The sequence below is a fragment of the Trematomus bernacchii genome, unplaced genomic scaffold, assembly GCF_902827165.1.
Source record: "Trematomus bernacchii unplaced genomic scaffold, fTreBer1.1, whole genome shotgun sequence".
Taxonomy (NCBI): Eukaryota; Metazoa; Chordata; class Actinopteri; order Perciformes; family Nototheniidae; genus Trematomus; species Trematomus bernacchii.
Genome location: NW_022987689.1, coordinates 7,999,063 through 8,019,405, shown reverse-complemented (window position 1 = coordinate 8,019,405; position 20,343 = coordinate 7,999,063). Strand labels below are relative to the sequence as shown.

The window sequence follows — 20,343 nt, the reverse complement described above, 5'->3', positions numbered from 1 at the left end:
CAACAACAAAAGCAATGTTTATCAATAACTAACTCTAGAGAATCGGAAATCCTTTATCCGTCCCGCAGCAGGAACATTTACAGCATTACAGTAGCAGAGATACAGTGCAGATTGAAGGCAAAAGAGTAATAATCATCATACGTTTATTTATTATAGCACCTTTCAAAGTAATAGAATTTCACAAATGAATACAATAACCACATGAGGCAGACATTTTTAAGGTCAACATACAAACATAACACAGACCACGTGGAGTCCTGAAAGGAACAAACATAATAACAGAACACACCACACACATTTCAAATAGAAATTAAAGCCAATGTAGACTTAATTATTAAATAAGAAGGCAATGTTAATAATACAAATATAAATAAATAAACAGAAAAAGTACATCATAGAGGAAAAAACAAGTAGCAGTATTTCTTTTTTTAATGTAAGAGAAGTTAAGAGGAAAAACATATTTTTATTTGACAGACTATTTCCTGGTTTGGTGACGTAAAGTCTCCAAAATTCACTTCATTTGGCCCAAAAACATTGTCCAGCACATGATAAACAAGTAAACACCCAAAAGGTTTTGATCCATTATCTGCTTTATTCAAGTCAATTAGCATATTACCCTAAATATCTAATTGTCACCAATAATTCAGGTACTCACAAATACAGGAAAAATAATAATGATAAATCAGGTTTACATTAAATGAAACACCAGCTGATCGCCTGATTATAAAATCCGCCCATGTGTCCTTCATCATCCCTCTTCCTCTATTACTTCGTCCAGACTGGCATCGCTCTCTCTCTCTCTCTCTCTCTCTCTCTCTCTCTCTCTCTCTCGGCCATCTGTACCCAGTAACCTTACCATCTACTGTTTCGCTTTTACTCCCCTTTTCCTCTCTATAACTGCCTTCACCCTTGCAGTACGCTTCAGAACCCTGCTCCTCCCACTTCCTTTCATCTGTACTCCTCTTCTCCTTTTCCATCCATCCCCCCCTCCATCCATCCCCCCCCCCCTTCTCCGTCGACCCCTCTCCCCTGGGCCTTGTGTGCAGTCGGATGGCTTTGTGTTTGAAACATGTGTTGGCAGGAGGCAGCATGCGCACACACATACACACACACCCACACATGCACACACACACTACCAGTTTCTGTTGTCAATAAGCTGCTCAGCTGCGAGCCTCCTAGCCCTAATTGTGTGTGTGTGTGGGGTGAGGACAGGGCACCCATTGTCCTGCAGATTAACTCTTACACACACACACACACATACACACACACACACACACACACACACACACACACACACACACACACACACACACACACACCAGACCCCATGGGGTCCCTTAAGTGTGAATGTGCCTTGAGGCAGAAAATCAGGGGGCAATTTATGGCAGGGTCCAGCAGGGAAGATGGGGGATGTCCTGCATGTTCAATTCTTCGTTTGAAGCTTTAACGTCACACTGGATCTTCAGTATCTTCTTCAGGATATAAGAAAGGGAGTCTGAATCCCTTTATCAGACAGATCAAGAACTTAACTATGTACATAAATGTGTTTTAGTGGATTCATTCAGAGTTGTACTGACACTTTACACTTACGGAGCTGACAATCAGACACAGAGAATTGTGCAGAAAACCAACAAACTGTAAACAAAATATACTTTTCTGTATATTTAACCAGAATTCCTGTGTTCTAAATCCCTCTGTTTACCAACACTGTAAGTTACAACAAAGTTATCAAACTCAAAAACATTATTCTAAATTTGGATCACCTAGACAAATGTTGGAACTCAACATACAGTATCTTATTGCTGTGAGGATAACACAATCAATTCTGGCAATCACTGGTTTGAAGCAAAGCCTCCCAAAACTAAAACCCAGAAAAGCCTCTAATCCAGCAGAATTTGGGGGTTTGTATTTTACATGCAAATTAATTCAAATAAGCAGCAGTAAAAGAATGAGCTCAGCCCTCAGCAATGAACCTGTCATGGGCACTCTGTATTTAAAGCTTTGCTATGAGTGTGAAAACACCAGGTTGTTTTTTTAGTAATATTACAAATCCAGATTTTCACAATCCTCTTCTGAAAAGCGGCAACACTTAATTGGCCTTTATTCTGGAAGAATGAATGGTTTTTCGCATTAAAACAGGATTACTAAATGTGAGTGATAGGATTACCGTAATTAGGGCTAGTTTATACATAAACGAACAAAGAATTTATTTAATGTGCGCAAATATGCCTTAAATACAAGTAATGCATCACTAAAGCAAATCCTTGAATTACTGAGCATTCTGTGCTTCAAAGCCCCCTCCTCCCTACCTGTGCATAATGTGTTAAGCCTACAGTGACTGCTTGCATTCAGAGCCATTGACCTACATAAGCTGGTGCCTAGAATAACAGAGTCAGTTTGGAGGTTGATGTTTGTGTGTGTGTGTGTGTGTGTGTGTGTGCACATGTATGAACTCCATGTGTGTGTGCAGGACAAAGCTCATGTGTCTGATCGGTACGTCTGCCTCAGGTGATCCACGGCCGCCATGGGTCTGTTCATACAGATCTGCACATTTCCTCTTTTCCAAATCTGTCTGAAGGAGGTCAATTGACTGGCTTTGACATTTACACACTTTGGGTGTGCTGTGTGTGTGTGTGTGTGTGTGTGTGTGTGTGTGTGTGTATTTTTATTTTTAACATCTTAAAAAGTCCCAAGTGTGGGCCAGGACCACAGACAGTAAAAGCCAAAGTTTTACATGTTGGGAAATGTGCTCTTTAACTCTAATGTAGCTCTCCAAAGAGCGATAAGCATATTTCCCCCCAAAAGGCAAACCATTCCTTTTACACGTCTGATGTGAATGACGAGTGTGTTTTATTTTGTACCAGCTCCTAATTAAATGCTTCCTCTCATTGTAAATTGTAAATGTCTGAGAACAAAATTCAGACAAAACCACAATTTACTGTCCCACATCTCTCTTACGATACGTTTTAACGCCTCTGCAGACATGTGACGCAGTCATGATGCAGTAATGATAAAGTGGGAGCGGGGGTGCGGTGGGGGGGTTTGGTTCCCCAGTGGTCGCTGCAGCCCTGGGAAAAGGAAGTCCATACAGGAAGTGAGCTGGCTGGGCCTCAGTCCTGCATGACTGCAAACACTGTAGTCTGCCTCACTGCTAAACATGAATGTATTGAAAAAGTAAACACACACACACATACACACACACCAGTATTCCAACACATGTGTTACTGTACTGCATGTGAGGTTTTCTTTGGAACATATGCATGTGCCATTCCAGACTATTTCGTCACTTCCTCAACTTTGTGAATGACTGATATGGCTGCGGGACAACTAAATGCTGACAAATGAACTTAGTCATCACATCACCTCAGAGCCAAGTTATGCAGCGATGTGCAGATGTGACGACAGGAAAGAGCAGAGGACAATACAGCAGAACAAAAGAGAGCAGAGGGTGGTGTGTTCAAATTCAATGTTAAATGTAGTTTTGGGCGAGAAGTTTGAATACATTTTAAAGTTTTCACAGCAATATAATATAGTCATCAGAGCGATAATTAATTAGGACATCGCTAACTTGTATTGAATCAGGAATCATGGAATTCAATCGTTATTTTTTCTGGTCTGTGACATTAGTAATGGAAAAGCTATTTATCTTATTAAACATTTGGATTCTTATTACATTTGACTGCAATTACTTATAATTCAGGACTTGTAATTATGTTATATTTCTTTATAACCTTACAGTGGTCAACATGACATGACCTTTACCACCTTGGTGCCCCGGTCATTCATGTGGCACGCGTGGATGTGTCTGTGTGTATGGGAACATGTGTGTTGATGTGTGGGAGGGGGAGGAGGGGGGTTTTAGTTGGCTGGCTCGGTGTGAGCTCTTTGTAAGAAGTGGGGAGTCAAAAGGGGGAGGTGAGCCGGGTGTTTCTCTCAGCTGCCTGCTGGTCTGGTTGCTGTTGGTGACTTTGCTTGATGAGATCAGAGGGGATCGGCTTTCAGACCTTCATGTCTCTCTCTGTCCTACTCCTTTCTCTCTCTCTCCCTCTCTCTCTCTCCCTCTCTCTCTCTCGGAAAGACTGAAGTGGAACTGAAACTGGAGTGGGGCTGTTAGTGTGTTCGGAGCTGTAGTTGTCAGAGGAGAACGTTGTGCCGCTGCTGCCTTGGAAACACTCTTCAGAGCACATGTGAGGGGAAGGTGGGGGGAAGAAGTGATAGCCGCGGGACAGATAAGCTCCAGGGAAGAGAAAGAGGGAGGGAACAAGGGAGTGAGCAGGAGTGAGAGGTGGCCAGCTCTCTCTTTCTCTCTCAGTCAGACCTGCCGGCTGCTGCTCTTCTCTTCTTCCTGCTCGGGTTCCCTCTCTGCCGGTGGCAGGCTGCAGGAGTTTGTGTTTTTCTGGATATGAACATGGACTGAGAAAGCTACACGCAGCGAGACATGAGAAGAGTCACCGGAGATTCACTGTAAGCCGTTTGTTATTTTGTCTACAAGATGTAGTGTGTCACTGCTGAAATATGTCTCACTGAAGGAGACTGTTGCTATTTCAGGAGTGTGTGTGAAAGAAATAGAGTAGCTACTACAGCTGTTTGTGATGCAGTGTGATTATTGATATGCATGTCTGAGGGTTTACACTAAATCTAAACACCAGCTTTTATTCTTTAACATTAGACTCGATCAGCTGTTTTTTTTATAAACCATTTGATATATAGTCAGCATTTTATTTTCTCTGGATGTTACCAGGCACTCTAAGAATTAAAGGTGTGTGTGTGTGTGTGTGTGTGTGTGTGTGTGTGTGTGTGTGTGTGTGTGTGTGTGTGTGTGTGTGTGTGTGTGTGTGTGTGTGTGTGTGTGTGTGTGTGTGTGTGTGTGGTGTGTGTGTGTGTGTGTGTGTGTGTGTGTGTGTGTGTGTGTGTGTGTGTGTGTGTGTGTGTGTGTGTGTGTGTGTGTGTGTGTGTGTGTGTGTGTTATGTGTGTGTGTGTGTGTTGTGTGTGTGTGTGTGTGTTGTGTGTGTGTGTGTGTGTGTGTGTGTGTCCAGGGATTTCCCCCGCTCACATACAATAATGGGATAGATCCTTCTTTCTATTTTTACCACTCTGTTTGTCTTTACGTTACAAACACCCCTAATCTAAAGCCTTGCTCCAAACTGCCTGCAGTAGCTTTTCTCAAAGTGTGTGTGTGTTGGGTGGGAGGCTGTATGGTCCATCCTGGGATAGAGAGATAGCAGCCCTCCTTTCTGACTTTATCCTTTTGTTTTGTCAGCTGCTGACCTCAGTTTCTCTCTCTCTCTTCATCTCTTCCATTGTTTGTGTTCTCTTTATTTCTGTCAAATCCACCGCAGCCTCCATCTGCTTTTTATAGTTAGTCTATTTAAATAACCGCCTTTTTTTTTGGCACTGTTTCTAATTTATTTCCCTTCTGTCTTGTAGTGTGAGAACAGTGGAGAGGTTTCTCAGTGTCACGCTGGCTGTGTCTGTGGATGTACTTTCCCCTGTCAAATGTCCTGGCACAGCACCCTGTGTTCCACTTTGCACAGAGCAATTTTGGAGAACACCATGGTGAGACAGACAAGTGCCTCAATCATGAAACATGTGCACGTGCGTGTGGCACAGAGCTGCAATTATTTCCATTAACTGTCAATTGATTGACTAATGGAGGAATGGCTGAGTACATCAAATGTCAGAGAATAGTGACAAATGCTATTCTTGAGTTTCAAGAGCCAAGTTTTGAATCGCTTGTTTTGTTCAACAACCAGCCCGAAACCCGATTGTATTCAATTCACAATAATATAAAACAGATTAGCTTGAAGCAGCAAATGCGTTTCAAAACGGGAATTGGCTAATGTCTGTTTTGCCATTTCTAGACGGCGTGCCGCTAGAGATTGAAATGATGATCAGTCTGTCCACCACTTTGGTCCAGTCTCAATTCAACAACCATTAAATATATCTTTTTCATTTAATACTTTTGTTTGAAACTAACTATCTCTAAAACCAATGGCATTAATGTGCTTTTTGTTTATTGCTAATTAGCAATCATCAGCATGCTAACACACTAAGCTAAGACGGTCAATATGGTACCATTACCATGTAAGCATTAAAGCTGCTGACGTAAGCGTTTCTCTCAGAGCATCACTGTGCCTAAGTGAAGCTTTACACAGCTGCTATCCTGGCTGTGGATTTGTAATCTTATTGCTTGATAAATAACAATACATCGATTAGTATTAGCATTGTTATTTTTCCACTAATTGACTATTTAATAAAGAAATGAATTGTTTCAGCTCTATAACATTTCTTATCTCTTTAGTCTTCCTATTTTTAGTGTTTAAAACAATCCAGTAAAACCAACAAAATATATATTTCGCAAATGTTGTTATCAAAGAATCATGGGTTGCTCTTGACTTGTGTGGGCGTGACACATTTCATCACACTCTTGTGCAAGCGGGTCGTATGTTAAATGAGGGAGCCTGCAGCAGTGCGTCATATTCAGGCAACCTTTGATTCAGTTTCATTACAGCTGGGGTTGTGAATCTGCCGCCTGAATCTTCTGCTACCCCAGAGAGAGCTTTATGGATGGCACCGCCAAGGCCTTCCACTTGTGTGTGTGTCCATGGGTGTGTGTGTGTGCGTGTGTGTGTGAGAGAGTGATAGAGAGATGAATAGGTTTTGTGTAGGTGTCCTTAAAGGAGTGCTCAATCACTGTAGCACTAATAGTCTTTCCTTAGGGCACCATGGATTCTAAAGTGTCACAGCAGCCATGAGAGGAATATAGGAACTTACAAGCCGACCGGGTTTATGTGTGTGTGTGTGTGTGTGTGTGTGTGTGTGTGTTCATACATCTTCTCTATTTCAACCCGTCTAAATAAACTGCTTTTCTTTTGGACAACTATTTACTTTCAATTCCTAGATCTCCAACAACGCAATTTCGGTATTTAAGCGAAAGAGCCCGGGGAGTTTTCGGAGGGAATTTTTCGTTTTCAAAGAAGAGGCAGATTAATATGAGCAGAGGAGGAAGATGTGGGAGAGGGAACATGATTCATTAGGGTGCAGTGACTGTAGTTACTTAGAAAAGAGTTCAGACTTTGATGGAATAAAGAAAGAGAAAGACTCTGATTTTCTGACCGCAGTGGGAATACCTAAAAGTCATCCTTCAGGGACATTTTCATAGAAGCCAACCATCAACCTGTGTATAAAGGTAATTTCTTCCACAATACATGCAGAATGAATGTCCTCTTTGTCTAGGTAACTCAGTGTTTCTCATTGAGCATGTTTACGTGTGTGCAGCTGTGTGTGAATTTGCTTGTGTGGAGTGTTTTGCAGAAAGTGCTTGTCCTGCATGCTGAGCTCGCATTGATTGCTGCATGGTAGCCGCTGGGGCATTTTAGTGGCTGGCCTGAGATAATTTGTACGAATTGATGGGGTGTCAGCTCTGCCGTAGCCTCCATGGATTTACTCGTACAGTAAGACGGGGAGAAAGGTAGTGAGACGGGGACAAAGACAAATGAATCGGGGAAAATGAAGAAATTGATAAAATAGAGATATGTGCAGGAACATAGTTATAAAGGAAACGTACAAATAGAAATGGGGATAGTAAAGTATCTATATGTAATTCTACAACTTCCTTATAAGACCAGAGATGTCTATTTGACATATTTTTCGAATCAGCTGCAAGACAAGTTGAAAGTCCCCGTCTGGAGTCTCTCTCTGTATTTTGACATCCTGTTAGGAGCCAGACGGTACAGTTTATGTCTAGCTCTGGCATCCTCCACTACCCAGGGATTCCCTCAGTAGGAATGAATGTCAGCAATGTGGAAGGATAGTAGTTTGTTTAATCTAGTTGGCACAGCTGAGATATTATATAAATGTCTGCATCTGTTTTTCTGCGTCTTTATGACCTTTCATTATTCACTGTGGTGCCCAAATGTCCCCCCGAGAGTGAAAAGTGGAAAAAGTGACCAGTGTGTGTGAATCATTTTCAGAAGTCATGGGAATGAGACAAAGTCATGGTACTTCATCTTCAGAGAAAATCTGTTATGTTAGGGTGGTCAAAAGTGATTTGATCTGAGATTAGGCTGTAAATAAAAGTCTTTCAGTAAAATGAGCAAAACTACAAAACATCTGTTATGATGAGACACAGAAGATTACTTTGGCCTCTGCCAGTTCTGAAACTTGCCCTGCCGCCTCTCTCTGTTGCATTTCAAGGTTGACCAACATATCATTTGGGAAGCAATGTTTAAATTAGTCTCTCCCTTATTCTGCACTTGAATCAGAATTCACTACGACCAGAATCATTCGAGTCCACTGACCCGTACAAGGAAAGTCAAAAAGTTAATTTTGCAAACTGCTGACAAATTCTAATGCAGAACTCATTTCAGGAAGAGGCAGCTGAATTTCTCATGTGACAACCGAAACCAACACATGAAATGTTTTAGGCTGCCTTTACACGGGAACGTTTGCGTTTATGCACAGTAGCTACTGACCATGCTACAGCAGTGAGCAGCAGCGGGGCTATGGCTTCATCTATCGGGAAATGATCGTATAGAGGCGATTACACGGAGCCGTTTGACCCCCCAGAGCGTTTCATTTGCAAATCTATCCACCTTGGGACCCGTTATCGTTTGCGGGGTCCGTTTCTATCGTTTTGTTACGGCCTCGTGTAAATAAAAGGGCTATACGCAAGAGAAACTATGCGGATACAACCCGTTTCGTTCTCGTGTAAAGGGGGTCTTATGGCGCGTTTCCACTACACGGCCTCGCTCGGCCCCGCTCGGTATGGCTGGGCCTCGTTAGGACTGGCTCACTTTATGGCGCATTTCCATTACAGTTTAGGAACTGGGGCAGTATCTATAGTAACGCAGTGTAGGCGGAGCCGTGACGTGATCTTCAGAGAACCCCAGAAAAACAACACAGCCGTTAGCTGTTAGCACTCAGAGCTCACAGCTCCTCATATATGTTCAGAAACTAGACAAAAGTTAAACAAGTACAAACCACAGACTGCCTGTGTCATGGTGAATACAGTCGCTGCTTTATTTATGTCTGTATAGGCCGTTGTGAGTGTGGACGGTCGGAGCATATACTGCGTTAGCTTAGCCAATCTCCATTTAGAAAACACGCATTTTAAAAGGTTTTTCGCCTGCCGTCTGTCTGCAGACTTGTCAAAGCATTAATTCATGGTTTTTACTAACCGGTATCAGTATGTTGTTACTTCGGCATCATTTTGAAACGTGTATTACAATTAAATCACGGTCAAATATGTCCATCTTGTTGTAGTTGTAGCCCCCTTGCCAGCGATGCTCTCTCTAGTTTAGCATACTCAGCCCGACTCAGCCTCGTTGTCTCTGGCCCTAGACCCGCGATTTTATGAGGCCAGAAAAACTGTGAATTAGGACCCGCCGGCCGGTACTAGGCCAAGTGGAAACGCAACCAAAGACTAGCTGTTCCCTCCGTTTCCAGGCTTTATGCTAAACTAAGCTACTGGCTCATAAGGGACAGGCAGATTGAGATTAATATCAATCTTTTTCTCCTTACTCTCAGAAGAAAAGTGAATACCTTTCCTCAAATGTCACTCTATTCTTTTTACGAGGTCTATAAAATATTCATAAGCATTTGAGTGCATGTCACTTGCTAAACGGAGCCCATTGTTTCCATGCGCAATACACAACAGCTGTTTCTGCTGCTGTCAGTGTCTGCAGGTGGCTGGGAGGATAACTGGTGGACCAGGTGATGTGACGTGCGCTCTCAGGCCAGACATTTGTGCACGAACACAGAAACAGAAAGGCTGCATGACTCTCCAGCTATTCATTCTGATCCTGTGTGGCCTTGTTGGTCAGCAGCTGTCCTCGTCTGACCCTCTCAGAGACTCACAACGAATTACACACATACAGTAACACTCCACTGTACTCAACATTACTAGGACAACTCGGTTTCTGTTAGTCACAAGTGGAAAAGACATAAGGGTGTGTGTGTGTGTGTGAGACACTTTTAAGCCTGTCTGCCAGGTCAGAGCTTGTTGGACAGTAGATGAAACAGAGTCTGAGTCCTCCTCTGATGCAATGCACACATACAGACACACACACACCGCCCTCACATGCTTTTTGTGACTGGAGCTTGTTAAAAGTACAGTAGGAGATGGAGCTGGCCCACACAACCAGCTGTCCAAACTTCTATTACTATCTCATCCTTATCCAATTTTGACAAGGCTTTTAGAGTAGTTTTGTAGCTGGTTGGCTCCTTTTTTGTCTGAGATTCATAAATGTTTTTGCTGAATTTCTCTCAATTTTCTACCAGTTTCTTTTCTTGCCCATATTGTCTCTAATTCTTCCAGATTATTTTTTATATCTGTCCTTGCATCCCCTGCTAAACCAGTTTGTGTTATTTGATCTTTACAAAGCACATGCTGAGCACAGAACTATAGAAGTGCTGTAAAAAGTTGTCAATTTATTGGCAGAAGATTCATCTGACAAAATGTTAACGTTTCCTAGTTTCAGCTGGTAAAAGTTTTGAATTCCCTGTTTCCTTGTTCATTCATCTCCCGTGACAGTAAGCTTAATATTTAATATTTGGATTTCAGATTGTTGGTGTACAAAGGAAGAGATTATAAGGTGTGAACTTTGGAAATTGTGATTTTTCCCACTTTCTGTAATAATAATGATCAGCATATTACAGATGAAGAAGATAGCTGTCAGTTGCAGGCTTAAATACTTGAACTACCTGGACTTTGCATATGTGTTTCATCAATCTTGTATTGCTGAAAGTACAGATGAAGGAAGGGGGGGGGGGGAGGTTTGTCCTAAGTGAGTTGGCTGCAGTAGCAGAGAGAGATGGAGATAGATGGAGGGAAAGTAAACAACAGATGGCTGAAGCGTGTTGCCGCTATTCGCAGCAGCAGACGCTGCGGCGGCCCACCACCAGCCTCTTGAGAGGTTACTACGCAACGGTGACCAGGGTCAGAGGTCAAGTGCCTCCTTGATGGCAGCCCAAAATGCCAGATTGTCATCCACATGCTGTGCCAGCTGAGACACACGCGGAGAGTTTGTACAGTGTTAAATTGTGTTTTCTTTGGTTGAAGTTGGCAGTGATTACTCTGGAATCTTCCATGCAGCGTCCGCCCTGAACCAACCTGCCAGCCGTGATGACACACACTGAGGCAGCTGTGTGTGTGTCTGTGTGTGTGTCCGAGCGCTGAACTTCTCATGCTGAGAAGTGAACTGAGTGGTAGCACACATTGGCTGCACGCTGCAATGACCTGATTCACTGAGAGAGAGAGAGAGAGAGAGACAGGAAAAGACAGACAGAGAATTGGAAAAAGCACACAGACAAAATGAGACCAAGGTGTCTGATAGTGTGTGTCTGTGTGTGTGTGTGTGTGTGTGTGTGAGACACACATTTACACATTTCACACAGAATAACACCATGACCATACTTTTGTGGTGTGGTGGTTTGCTCGGAATATCTGTGCTTGTGTGATCTTTGTTTGAAAATAAAGACGATGTTCTTACCAGCTCTGAAGTACTTTTGATTTGAGTAAATAGAGACCGTTACTCTTTGATTGTATTTTAGGGGTGTATTTTCAGTTCAATATTATTAGCTTTCCAGACATTAAGGAATACTTAACCTCACAATAATCATCTATATATCAATCACTCACCACTTGATACGTTTTATGTAACTTTTTCTCACATGCCTACAAAGTGAACAGAAAATCTTCAATTTTCTGGAAGAAGTATCAATTTAAGTCACTACTTCATGAAAGGGGTATACCAACCTAAGCATTAACCATAATTTGACATTATAAAACTGTATTATAGTTTTTTTTTGGGGATCTGATTGCAGGGAATTGTTGACACACAAATATGTTTTGTACTCTCCGCTTGAGGTCTGAGACGCTCTTACCAGAAGGTGCGTCAGTTCCTCTCAGACATACAAATAAATAGTTCTTGTGGAGGGTGAGGTAAAGACGAGCTGCGGATAGATGAAGCACATGAGAGAGAGAGCGAGTCGTGTCATCATCCACTTCCCTGTCTGCTGGAGGTGTGACTGACTCTTTTCCTGTGAACAGGAAGCACCAGCTGCTGTTCCTGGAAGAGATAACTACGTCACTTTAACCACACAGAGGTGTGTGTGTGTGTGTGTGTGTTGTGGGTTATTATTTATTTAAATATTTTGTTTTTACTTCTCATAGGCCAACCACACCACATTGAACACATTTAGATTTTGGTTGTATATTTGACTCTACATATGTGTTAACTTCAGTTAAAAGTAATATCAAACAATCAGTTCCTTTTTACAACATTAATTAGAGTTTACATTTATGAGCTTATGATCAATTTTATTCAACTGTCACCACCCCAAATCAACCAAAAATAGATAGTTAAACTTAATCTGTATAAAAAAACGTATACTTAAAATGTCTCGTCCACAATGGAAACACATTACAGTAACATTGGAAATAACATCTGAAAATAAACCCTGAATATCAGTGGTTATTGCTCACTAGAACCTTTGTCGTGTAAGCGGACATTTATTTATTTATTTATTTATTCATTTATTTCTTTATTTGACAGGGACAGTGCACATTGATTGACATGTCTGTAAATGCGCCAGAGTTAGCCAACAGGCTATTTTTCATCTGTAGTCCCTGGACAGATGTTGAAAGTCATCCTAAAAAAGAAAAATTCACATGTATTTGACAGAACATAAACTGCTTGCTACTTTGACATCATTGTGTTTATCATATACTACACTATCTTCAAAGTGTGAGGGAAAATGTAAGTCAAGCTGACTTTTTCAACTTTGTTAACTTCAGTAAGGGAGATAAATTATTACCTGGTGTTTTTGTTTTCCTCCCGTTGTGTTTATATTTTTGCAGACTGAGGCAATTCCCATTAAAATGACATTACCTAAATGAGAGCGTGCCTGGTTCAAATCTGGGTAATGTTGCACAACTGGGGAATGTTTGTGAACGTATATTGGTATCGCTGTTTGACTTTGTGAGGAGGATGCAGGATCAGTCAGAGGAAATGTGTGTGTATATATGCGTGTGCTTGTTTATTCTGTTCACAATTTATTTTATATCAAAAACAAAGCCACGCGATATCTGTGAAACAAGGAGTCTTGCCAACACTTGCCACTGGCTTAATTCCCTTTCTCTTTTAGTTACTCTTTTTGACTCTCTCAATCACTTTCTTTTTGTTCTAGTCCTTAAAGCTTAACCAACAAAAACCAGTTAGTTGCAGGCCTTAAAGTAACAATGAGTTGAAACCTATTTATTAAAGTTCTTTCTCTTGTTCTTTTCTCAACAGGAGTGGCAACATGTCTTTCTGAAGAAAGGTGTGGCATGAAACCAGATCGCGAACATCTTCCATTCATCACCTCCTCCTCCTTCATCTCCCTCCTCCACTCTCCCGTTAGGAACTCTCACCTCAGCTCCACCGCATTGATGAGGTAGCGTCAAGCTCAACGCAGCGCAGCACCAACACCACCCTCCCCCCTTCCTTCTGTCAACCTCTCCACCGCAGCCATGGGGCAGAAGATCTCTGGCGGCATCAAAACGGTAGACGGTCGCGGGGAAAGCGGTGGCTCCCCTTCCTACCGGCCTTCAGCGCACCGCCGGCAGCACCCGGAACTGAGGGGCCCCGATTTCTCCAAACCTACCAGGCTGGATCTCCTTCTGGACATGCCATGTGCCGGACTGGAGACCCAGCAGCGCCACGCGTGGAACCCTGACGATCGCTCGCTCAACATCTTCATAAAAGACGACGATAAACTGACATTTCACCGCCACCCGGTTGCTCAGAGCACAGACTGTATCCGGGGGCGGGTAGGGTACACAAGGGGTCTCCACGTGTGGAGGGTCCACTGGCCCTCCCGGCAGCGTGGCACCCACGCTGTGGTTGGGGTGGCCACCTCAGAAGCTCCTTTACACTCAGTGGGCTACACAGCGCTGGTGGGGTCGGACTGCGAGTCCTGGGGCTGGGATCTGGGACGCAACAGGCTCTACCACGACAGTAAGAACAGGGCACACAGCACGCTGCCCTCCTACCCCTGTTTCCTGGAGCCGGAGGAGTCGTTCACCTTGCCGGACTCTCTGCTAGTAATTCTGGACATGGATGAAGGGACGCTGAGCTTCATGGCGGATGGACAGTATCTAGGTATCGCATTTCGAGGACTGAAAGGCAAGAAGCTGTATCCTGTCGTCAGCGCTGTGTGGGGACATTGTGAGATCGCCATGAAGTACATCAACGGCTTAGATCGTGAGTAACATATTCCACACTAACAAGACCTTAAGGTTAAGCACTCATACTGATAGTGGTGCTCTGATTGTGACACAATGTCACCCTATTTCCCAAGCTGTGGTAAGACTTCCAGTTTGTGATGCAAGTCTGTAAAGTCTGAGATTTAACATTTGACACACTTTCTTTGGCAGCAAACAGAGTGAGAGTTTGACAGAAAGTCTACATGTTCTGCAATCTTAAAGGGAGTGATGACACCGGTTTCTCTACAGAAACACTCGGTGGTTTTTAAAGTATTACATGCATGGTCCGTGTTTTTGTAGAAGTCTTCAATATGACATTGCAAAATGTGAAAAAAATCAGAATCAGAAACCGGTTTATTGCCAATAGTTTTACATATACAATACATTTGCTTTGGTTGATAGATGCCATTAGTAATATTTGTTGGTGTGAAGTTTCTCTGTTAGTGTTGTATTTAAAGACATTGTTTTGTACCGAGCGTATACGTTTTGGTGATGGACATTTTGTTGTCCTCGGTTTTGAGTTAATTGTAATACTCTTTGAAGTACGAGAGCTGACCCTTTCGGGTGCAAACTTAATTTTCTCTTGTCCCTATTGGAGCCTCTATCAAACTGATTTCTCCAGGTATTACTGAGCAGCTCTTGTACTAGGTACCTGAGGAAGCATTATCCGATATTTTCTCATATGTATACTTAAAAATAGTACCCTCAGGCATCAACAACAGATTATCTCGCTCATTTTGGCTGTTTTACTGATAGCCTTTTGGGTCAGTATCATGCCACAAGGGTTTGTTCTGTTATTAATAAATCCTGATTTAAGCAACACTACATCTACTCTTTAAATGTATCAATAGGTTATTGTGTCTGTAAAACAGTTGTGTTATTCAGTGACAAGAAGGAGATGAGTACATAAAGAGAAGTTGGCATGTTGGGTTAAGGTATTTGAATATGGTATATTTTGTTCCCAGGCGACGCTTCTGTTTGCCTCCCGTGTCTGTTTACATGTGTGTGTTATGAGAGAAGAGGCTTTCCCTCCCAGCACAGTCTAAACAGTGACTCTTTGAACAGCTTGTTATAAAAGCTCTTAGACACACATCGTGGACACCTACACACACCTGCCAAGAAGGGAAAGTGTGTGTTATGAAAACATGTTTATGATCTGATTCTGCGGTCTCCCCCCCTCCCGTGTTTGCAGAGCCCCATTGGTCCTATTTGATATCACAACAGAGTGTGTTTTTGTCTATTACCCGGCACAAACCTCATAGGAAACCAATCTCTCTTTGTAGTATGTTATATCAGATTTTTCTTAGCAAAGTTATCTCAAATTTCTCTTTGAAATATTTCTTAGAAGTTCTCTGCTCTTAAGGGTCATCACCACATCAAAAGCTTGTTTTCGGCACCCCTGAAAAAAAGTCACAGGCCTCATCTCAGCTTAAAATGTTATCTCTTTGGTCTTTAAACTGCAGCTGGCCGACTAAAATATGAATCAGAATAAAACACTAAACAGTTGGTTGAGTTTTAACTCTTGAAAGTCTCAACCTCTGCTTTAAGTCCTGCCTGACTGTATGTGTGATGTCTGGTAATCTCCCACACTCAGGCTTAGTTCAAAGTATACACTTGGGCTGTTGAAAGCCCTTCACCTCAGCCACTTCCCATTTATGGAGCCATCTGCTGAATTTCACGGCAAGTCCCTGTGATGGGCCACCTCAGAGAATATGGAGAATATTAAGTGTGTTCAAAGCCCTCACTTCCACAAGTGTATGTGCTTTACACTGTGAAATGAGGCCTGAAAACATGTAGCAGCTTAATGCAAGGAAGAGAGTGAAGGCTGAAAGAGGTCTGTTACTGAAACACACATTGTTATCGTGGCACAAAGCACCAAGAAAAGTCAGACTAATGGCGCGTTTCCACTACAGCGCGGAGCCCCGTTTAAGAGAGCTGTGACGTCAGCGGCCCGTCTTTGGTTGCGTTTCCACTTGGCCTAGTACCGGCTAGCGGGTCCTAATTCACAGTTTTTCTGGCCTCATAAAATGGTGGTTCTAGGGCCAGGAACAACCAGGCTGAGTATGCTAAACTAGAGAGAGAATCGCTGGCAAGGGGGCTACAACAAGATGAACATATTTGACCGTGATTTAATTGTAATACACGTTTCAAAATGATGCCGAAGTAACAACATACTGATACCGGTTAGTAAAAACCATGAATTAATGCTTTGACAAGTCTGCAGACAGACGGCAGGCGAAAAACCTTTTAAAATGCGTGTTGTCTAAATGGAGATTGGCTAAGCTAACGCAGTATATGCTCCGACCGTCCACACTCACAACAACGGCCTATACAGACATAAATAAACCAGCGACTGTATTCGCCATGACACAGGCAGTCTGTGGTTTGTACTTGTTTAACTTTTGTCTAGTTTCTGAACAGATATGAGGAGCTGTGAGCTCTGAGTGCTAACAGCTAACGGCTGTGTTGTTTTTCTGGGGTTCTCATTGAAGATGACGTCACGGCTCCGCCTACACTGCGTTACTATAGTATAGATCAGGGGTTTCAAACTCAATTTCATCCCGGGCCACATCAGCATTATGGTTGCACTCAAAGGGCCGGTTGTAATTTTAATTATATATAAATATACATATTCAAATATATAATATATATTAAATAATGTATTACATTGTTGGCCCTGCATTGGATTATTATCAGTTCTGTTAATATCTTCCTAAATAACTACGTCTGAAAGCAGAAGTCTAGGGCAAATAATTGAAAGTAAATATTCAACAATTACACCAATTGTATTGTATATTATATTCTTTGCAAGCTCTTGCGGGCCACATAAAATTAGGTCGCGGGCCGGATTTGGCCCCCGGGCCTTGAGTTTGACACCCCTGGTATAGATACTACCCCAGTTCCTAAACTGTAATGGAAATGCGCCATAAAGTGAGCCAGTCCTAACGAGGCCTAGCCATACCGAGCGAGGCCGAGCGAGGCCGTGTAGTGGAAATGCGCCATAACCGACTAAGAGGGGCAGAAAAGTAGAAAACCCCAATTGAAATATTTGTTATATTTCTGTCAGGGAGCATTTGATACTTAACTGTAAGATATATTTTGTACTTAATGAGTAAGAGTGCATGGCAACATTATAGCTCTGGTTTGTTTTTACCACCTCCCTTTTACCCTCTAAGGTTTAAATTCGCCAAACATTAAAAAATGTGCACACATTGACTTTGAATGGATTATGTTGCAGTATTTTGTGGTTTGACAAGGCCTTTAAATTATACTTCCCTAAAAACATACTTTATTATATGCAACTATGCATTGTAAAACTCATAAACAAAATAAATGAAATCATATGTGTGAGTGCAGACAGACAAAACAAAGGCTTACTTGAGAGATGAGCCTCAGGTAGGGGAAATCCACTCGGACCACCAAACATGAAACAATGCTTTGGGTTTCTCATTACATTCACACATAACCACATTCAAAGCTCAGAGGTCTTTTGGGATTATTAGTGTTTCAGTCGCTTCTCTGAAACAGAGACTGTGAACAGATTAATATCTCCAGCTGCAGAGCTGAAGTAAATAGCCTCTGGGTGCTCTCTTTGTCTCAGAATGGGCCAACGGGATGATTACTGTCTGTGCAACGGCTTCTTTCAATATCGGTTTTGAATTTAATCGGCTTGTCTGCCCCGAAGATGACTCGGATAGAAAGAATGAAGTCATAATTACCTTCTGCCTGCGAGTGTAGGAGTGTGAGAGACAATGCAGTATGTGGTCGGATAGCAAACCTTTTATTTTAAAGCTGTGTTTTGCTGATTTCTTCCTTGGAAATCGCTGAGTGTAGCATTTGGGAAATGTGAGCGTTTAAAACTGATTGAGTGTAACAGACTATAAATCTGTTCTGCATGTTTACGAGTGTAAGGTCATGACAAATCCTCCGGGTAGTTTTGTAATTACTTTATCTAACCGGCCTCCCCATGAGAAGCCACTATTGGATTGTTCGTGAATTATTGTTGTGAGGGGAAACAACATGACTGCAGGGTATTAAAAAGAGATTTATCGACGCGGAGTCTGCTCGCCACACTGTTTGTTCTTCTCATCACTCTGGTTCAGACCCCGCTGCACCACGAGCGGTTGATCATCCCTTTGTTCCACCTCACATCATTGCTCCCATTCCTGCAGTACAGCACAGGTTTATGGCAGTTTTGGGAAGAAGCAAATGGTCTCAGGGAAGTATGTGCACTAATGCAAATAAATGCTGAGCGAGGTTCAAACCGCATTATCCTGTTAATGTGATGTCAATTATTCATCCTTCCAGCATCTTACTAGAACATTTCTTCTCAGCTATTGAGAGGTGAACAGATACCTGTTTGCCAAATGAATGATATGAACGCCATGTGCAACTCATCCATTTAGCTGGCTTTAGGCACTCTCATCTGCTGCTCACACACACACACACACACACACACACACACACACACACACACACACACACACACACACACACACACACACACACACACACACACACACACACACACACACACACACACACACACACACACACACACACACACACACACACAGCCCTGTATTCTCTCTCATCCTGTCTCTAAAATTGTGCCAATTAGCGGCTCTTTGATTCACTACAATAAGAGCTGTCTGAGCTTCCTCTCTTCTCTTTGTACTCGGGCACACATCTCACCAAACTCAAAATCTGGCAGTTAAATGTTGCCTTCCTTATCACGAACCACCCTGAATAGACCTTAGAGGCTACCGTTGGGTAATGATGACTGTTATCAGGTGAAGACTTTGCAAATCCAATTTGGGAGATTGGTTTTACCTTCAGTAGAAGGATTACATTTCTTAGCTGGTAGTAAAGCTAATCTTAGTATGTTTTTTGTCCCCAGTTGCTGATAAGATGCCATTACAGGTTCATTATCCAACAGACGTGATATGATTCACTCAAATCCGTTACAGCCTTGAGACAGTTTAGCTGGGTGAAGAGACCACTCATTACAGTGTCAGGGACTGTAAGGGAGGAAAAGAGAGAACATATTTGAGAAGTTTGTTTGAAAAGAGAGAAAGACGAGTAAAGAAGACAAGGGAGTTGGTGGCAAAATGAGAAAAAAAAGCAGCAGACAGAGTTAAAGTAGGAATATAAAAGCCAGGATAGGATCCTAAAAGTAGATGGTACCACATTGAAGTTTTTTCAGGAGAAGGATGGAGCCAGAATACAAAGGCAGTGAGAGGGAGGGTGTGAACAATAAGGACAGAAAGTAGAGAGCTAGCAGAGTTATGTGCAGTTATGTTGGATGATGCCAACAAGGAAGTGAAACGAGAAGGAAAATCGTCATATTTTCTAAGAAGTTTAAAACTGCATTGCGACACAACCACATCTATGCACCATCACTTTAACCATCACTCATTTAACTGCACTGTGTGAAAAATGCCAAACACACACCATAAAGCCTATACTTTAAACCCCGCTTAAAGAAATGTGGCATTTGCAGCATGCAGACACAAATACTATCACTGGGTTTCTGTTGGCAGGGATTCATTCATAGTTCATAGTTAAAATCACAAACGCTAGCTTAATCAGGCTTCACATTCCAGCAGATCTGTCAACGAGAAGTGACCACATTTTTTCCCCCTGACCTGCACTGTTTAGGTCATTTTGTTTTTCACCTGTAGAGCACATACTGTACACTTGTATCAGAACAGGTACAGTAAGTTATGTTGGCATGCTGTCACCCCTTAAAAGTTGTGTAGCATTAAAGCTGTAAGGATATTTTCATACCATAGCGTATGTTTTTCTTCCAACAGACTTGCGTCAGAATAAAAGCTTGGGTTAGTTGATGTCATCGTTAAAAAATAAATCCTTATCTGCTATTAAATAACTAGAATGAGATCTTTTTAGATTGGTTGTTTTCTCTAACGCAATATATCAGCATCTCACAGCATGACACATATTCATCTAACAATAATACATAAATCCTAATTACCGCCTTGATAATTGAAGTGTTTGTTCTAAATAGGAAAATGGGTTAAAGTTTTGCTTCCACCAAATCAAAAGAAAACACACTTTCAGTTGCCCATACATA

The 20,343-nt window shown here is 42.2% G+C and overlaps 1 protein-coding gene across 3 annotated transcripts in view; it reads left to right on the top strand.

Moving 5' to 3' along the window:
- LOC117488276 (SPRY domain-containing SOCS box protein 4-like) overlaps positions 1-20,343 on the top strand; it is a 63,580-nt gene that overhangs the window by 18,094 nt on the left and 25,143 nt on the right. Inside the window, exons 1-2 of one of the 3 annotated variants that reach the window (XM_034137093.1) lie at positions 4,087-4,464; positions 13,297-14,247. In XM_034137093.1, coding sequence (XP_033992984.1) covers positions 13,515-14,247 — 733 coding nt within the window. In that variant the 5' untranslated portion in view covers positions 4,087-4,464; positions 13,297-13,514. Of the gene's footprint in view, positions 1-4,086; positions 4,465-7,169; positions 7,191-13,296; positions 14,248-20,343 lie in introns of those variants that run through there. The other 2 variants (XM_034137095.1, XM_034137094.1) reach the window with 2 other exon arrangements.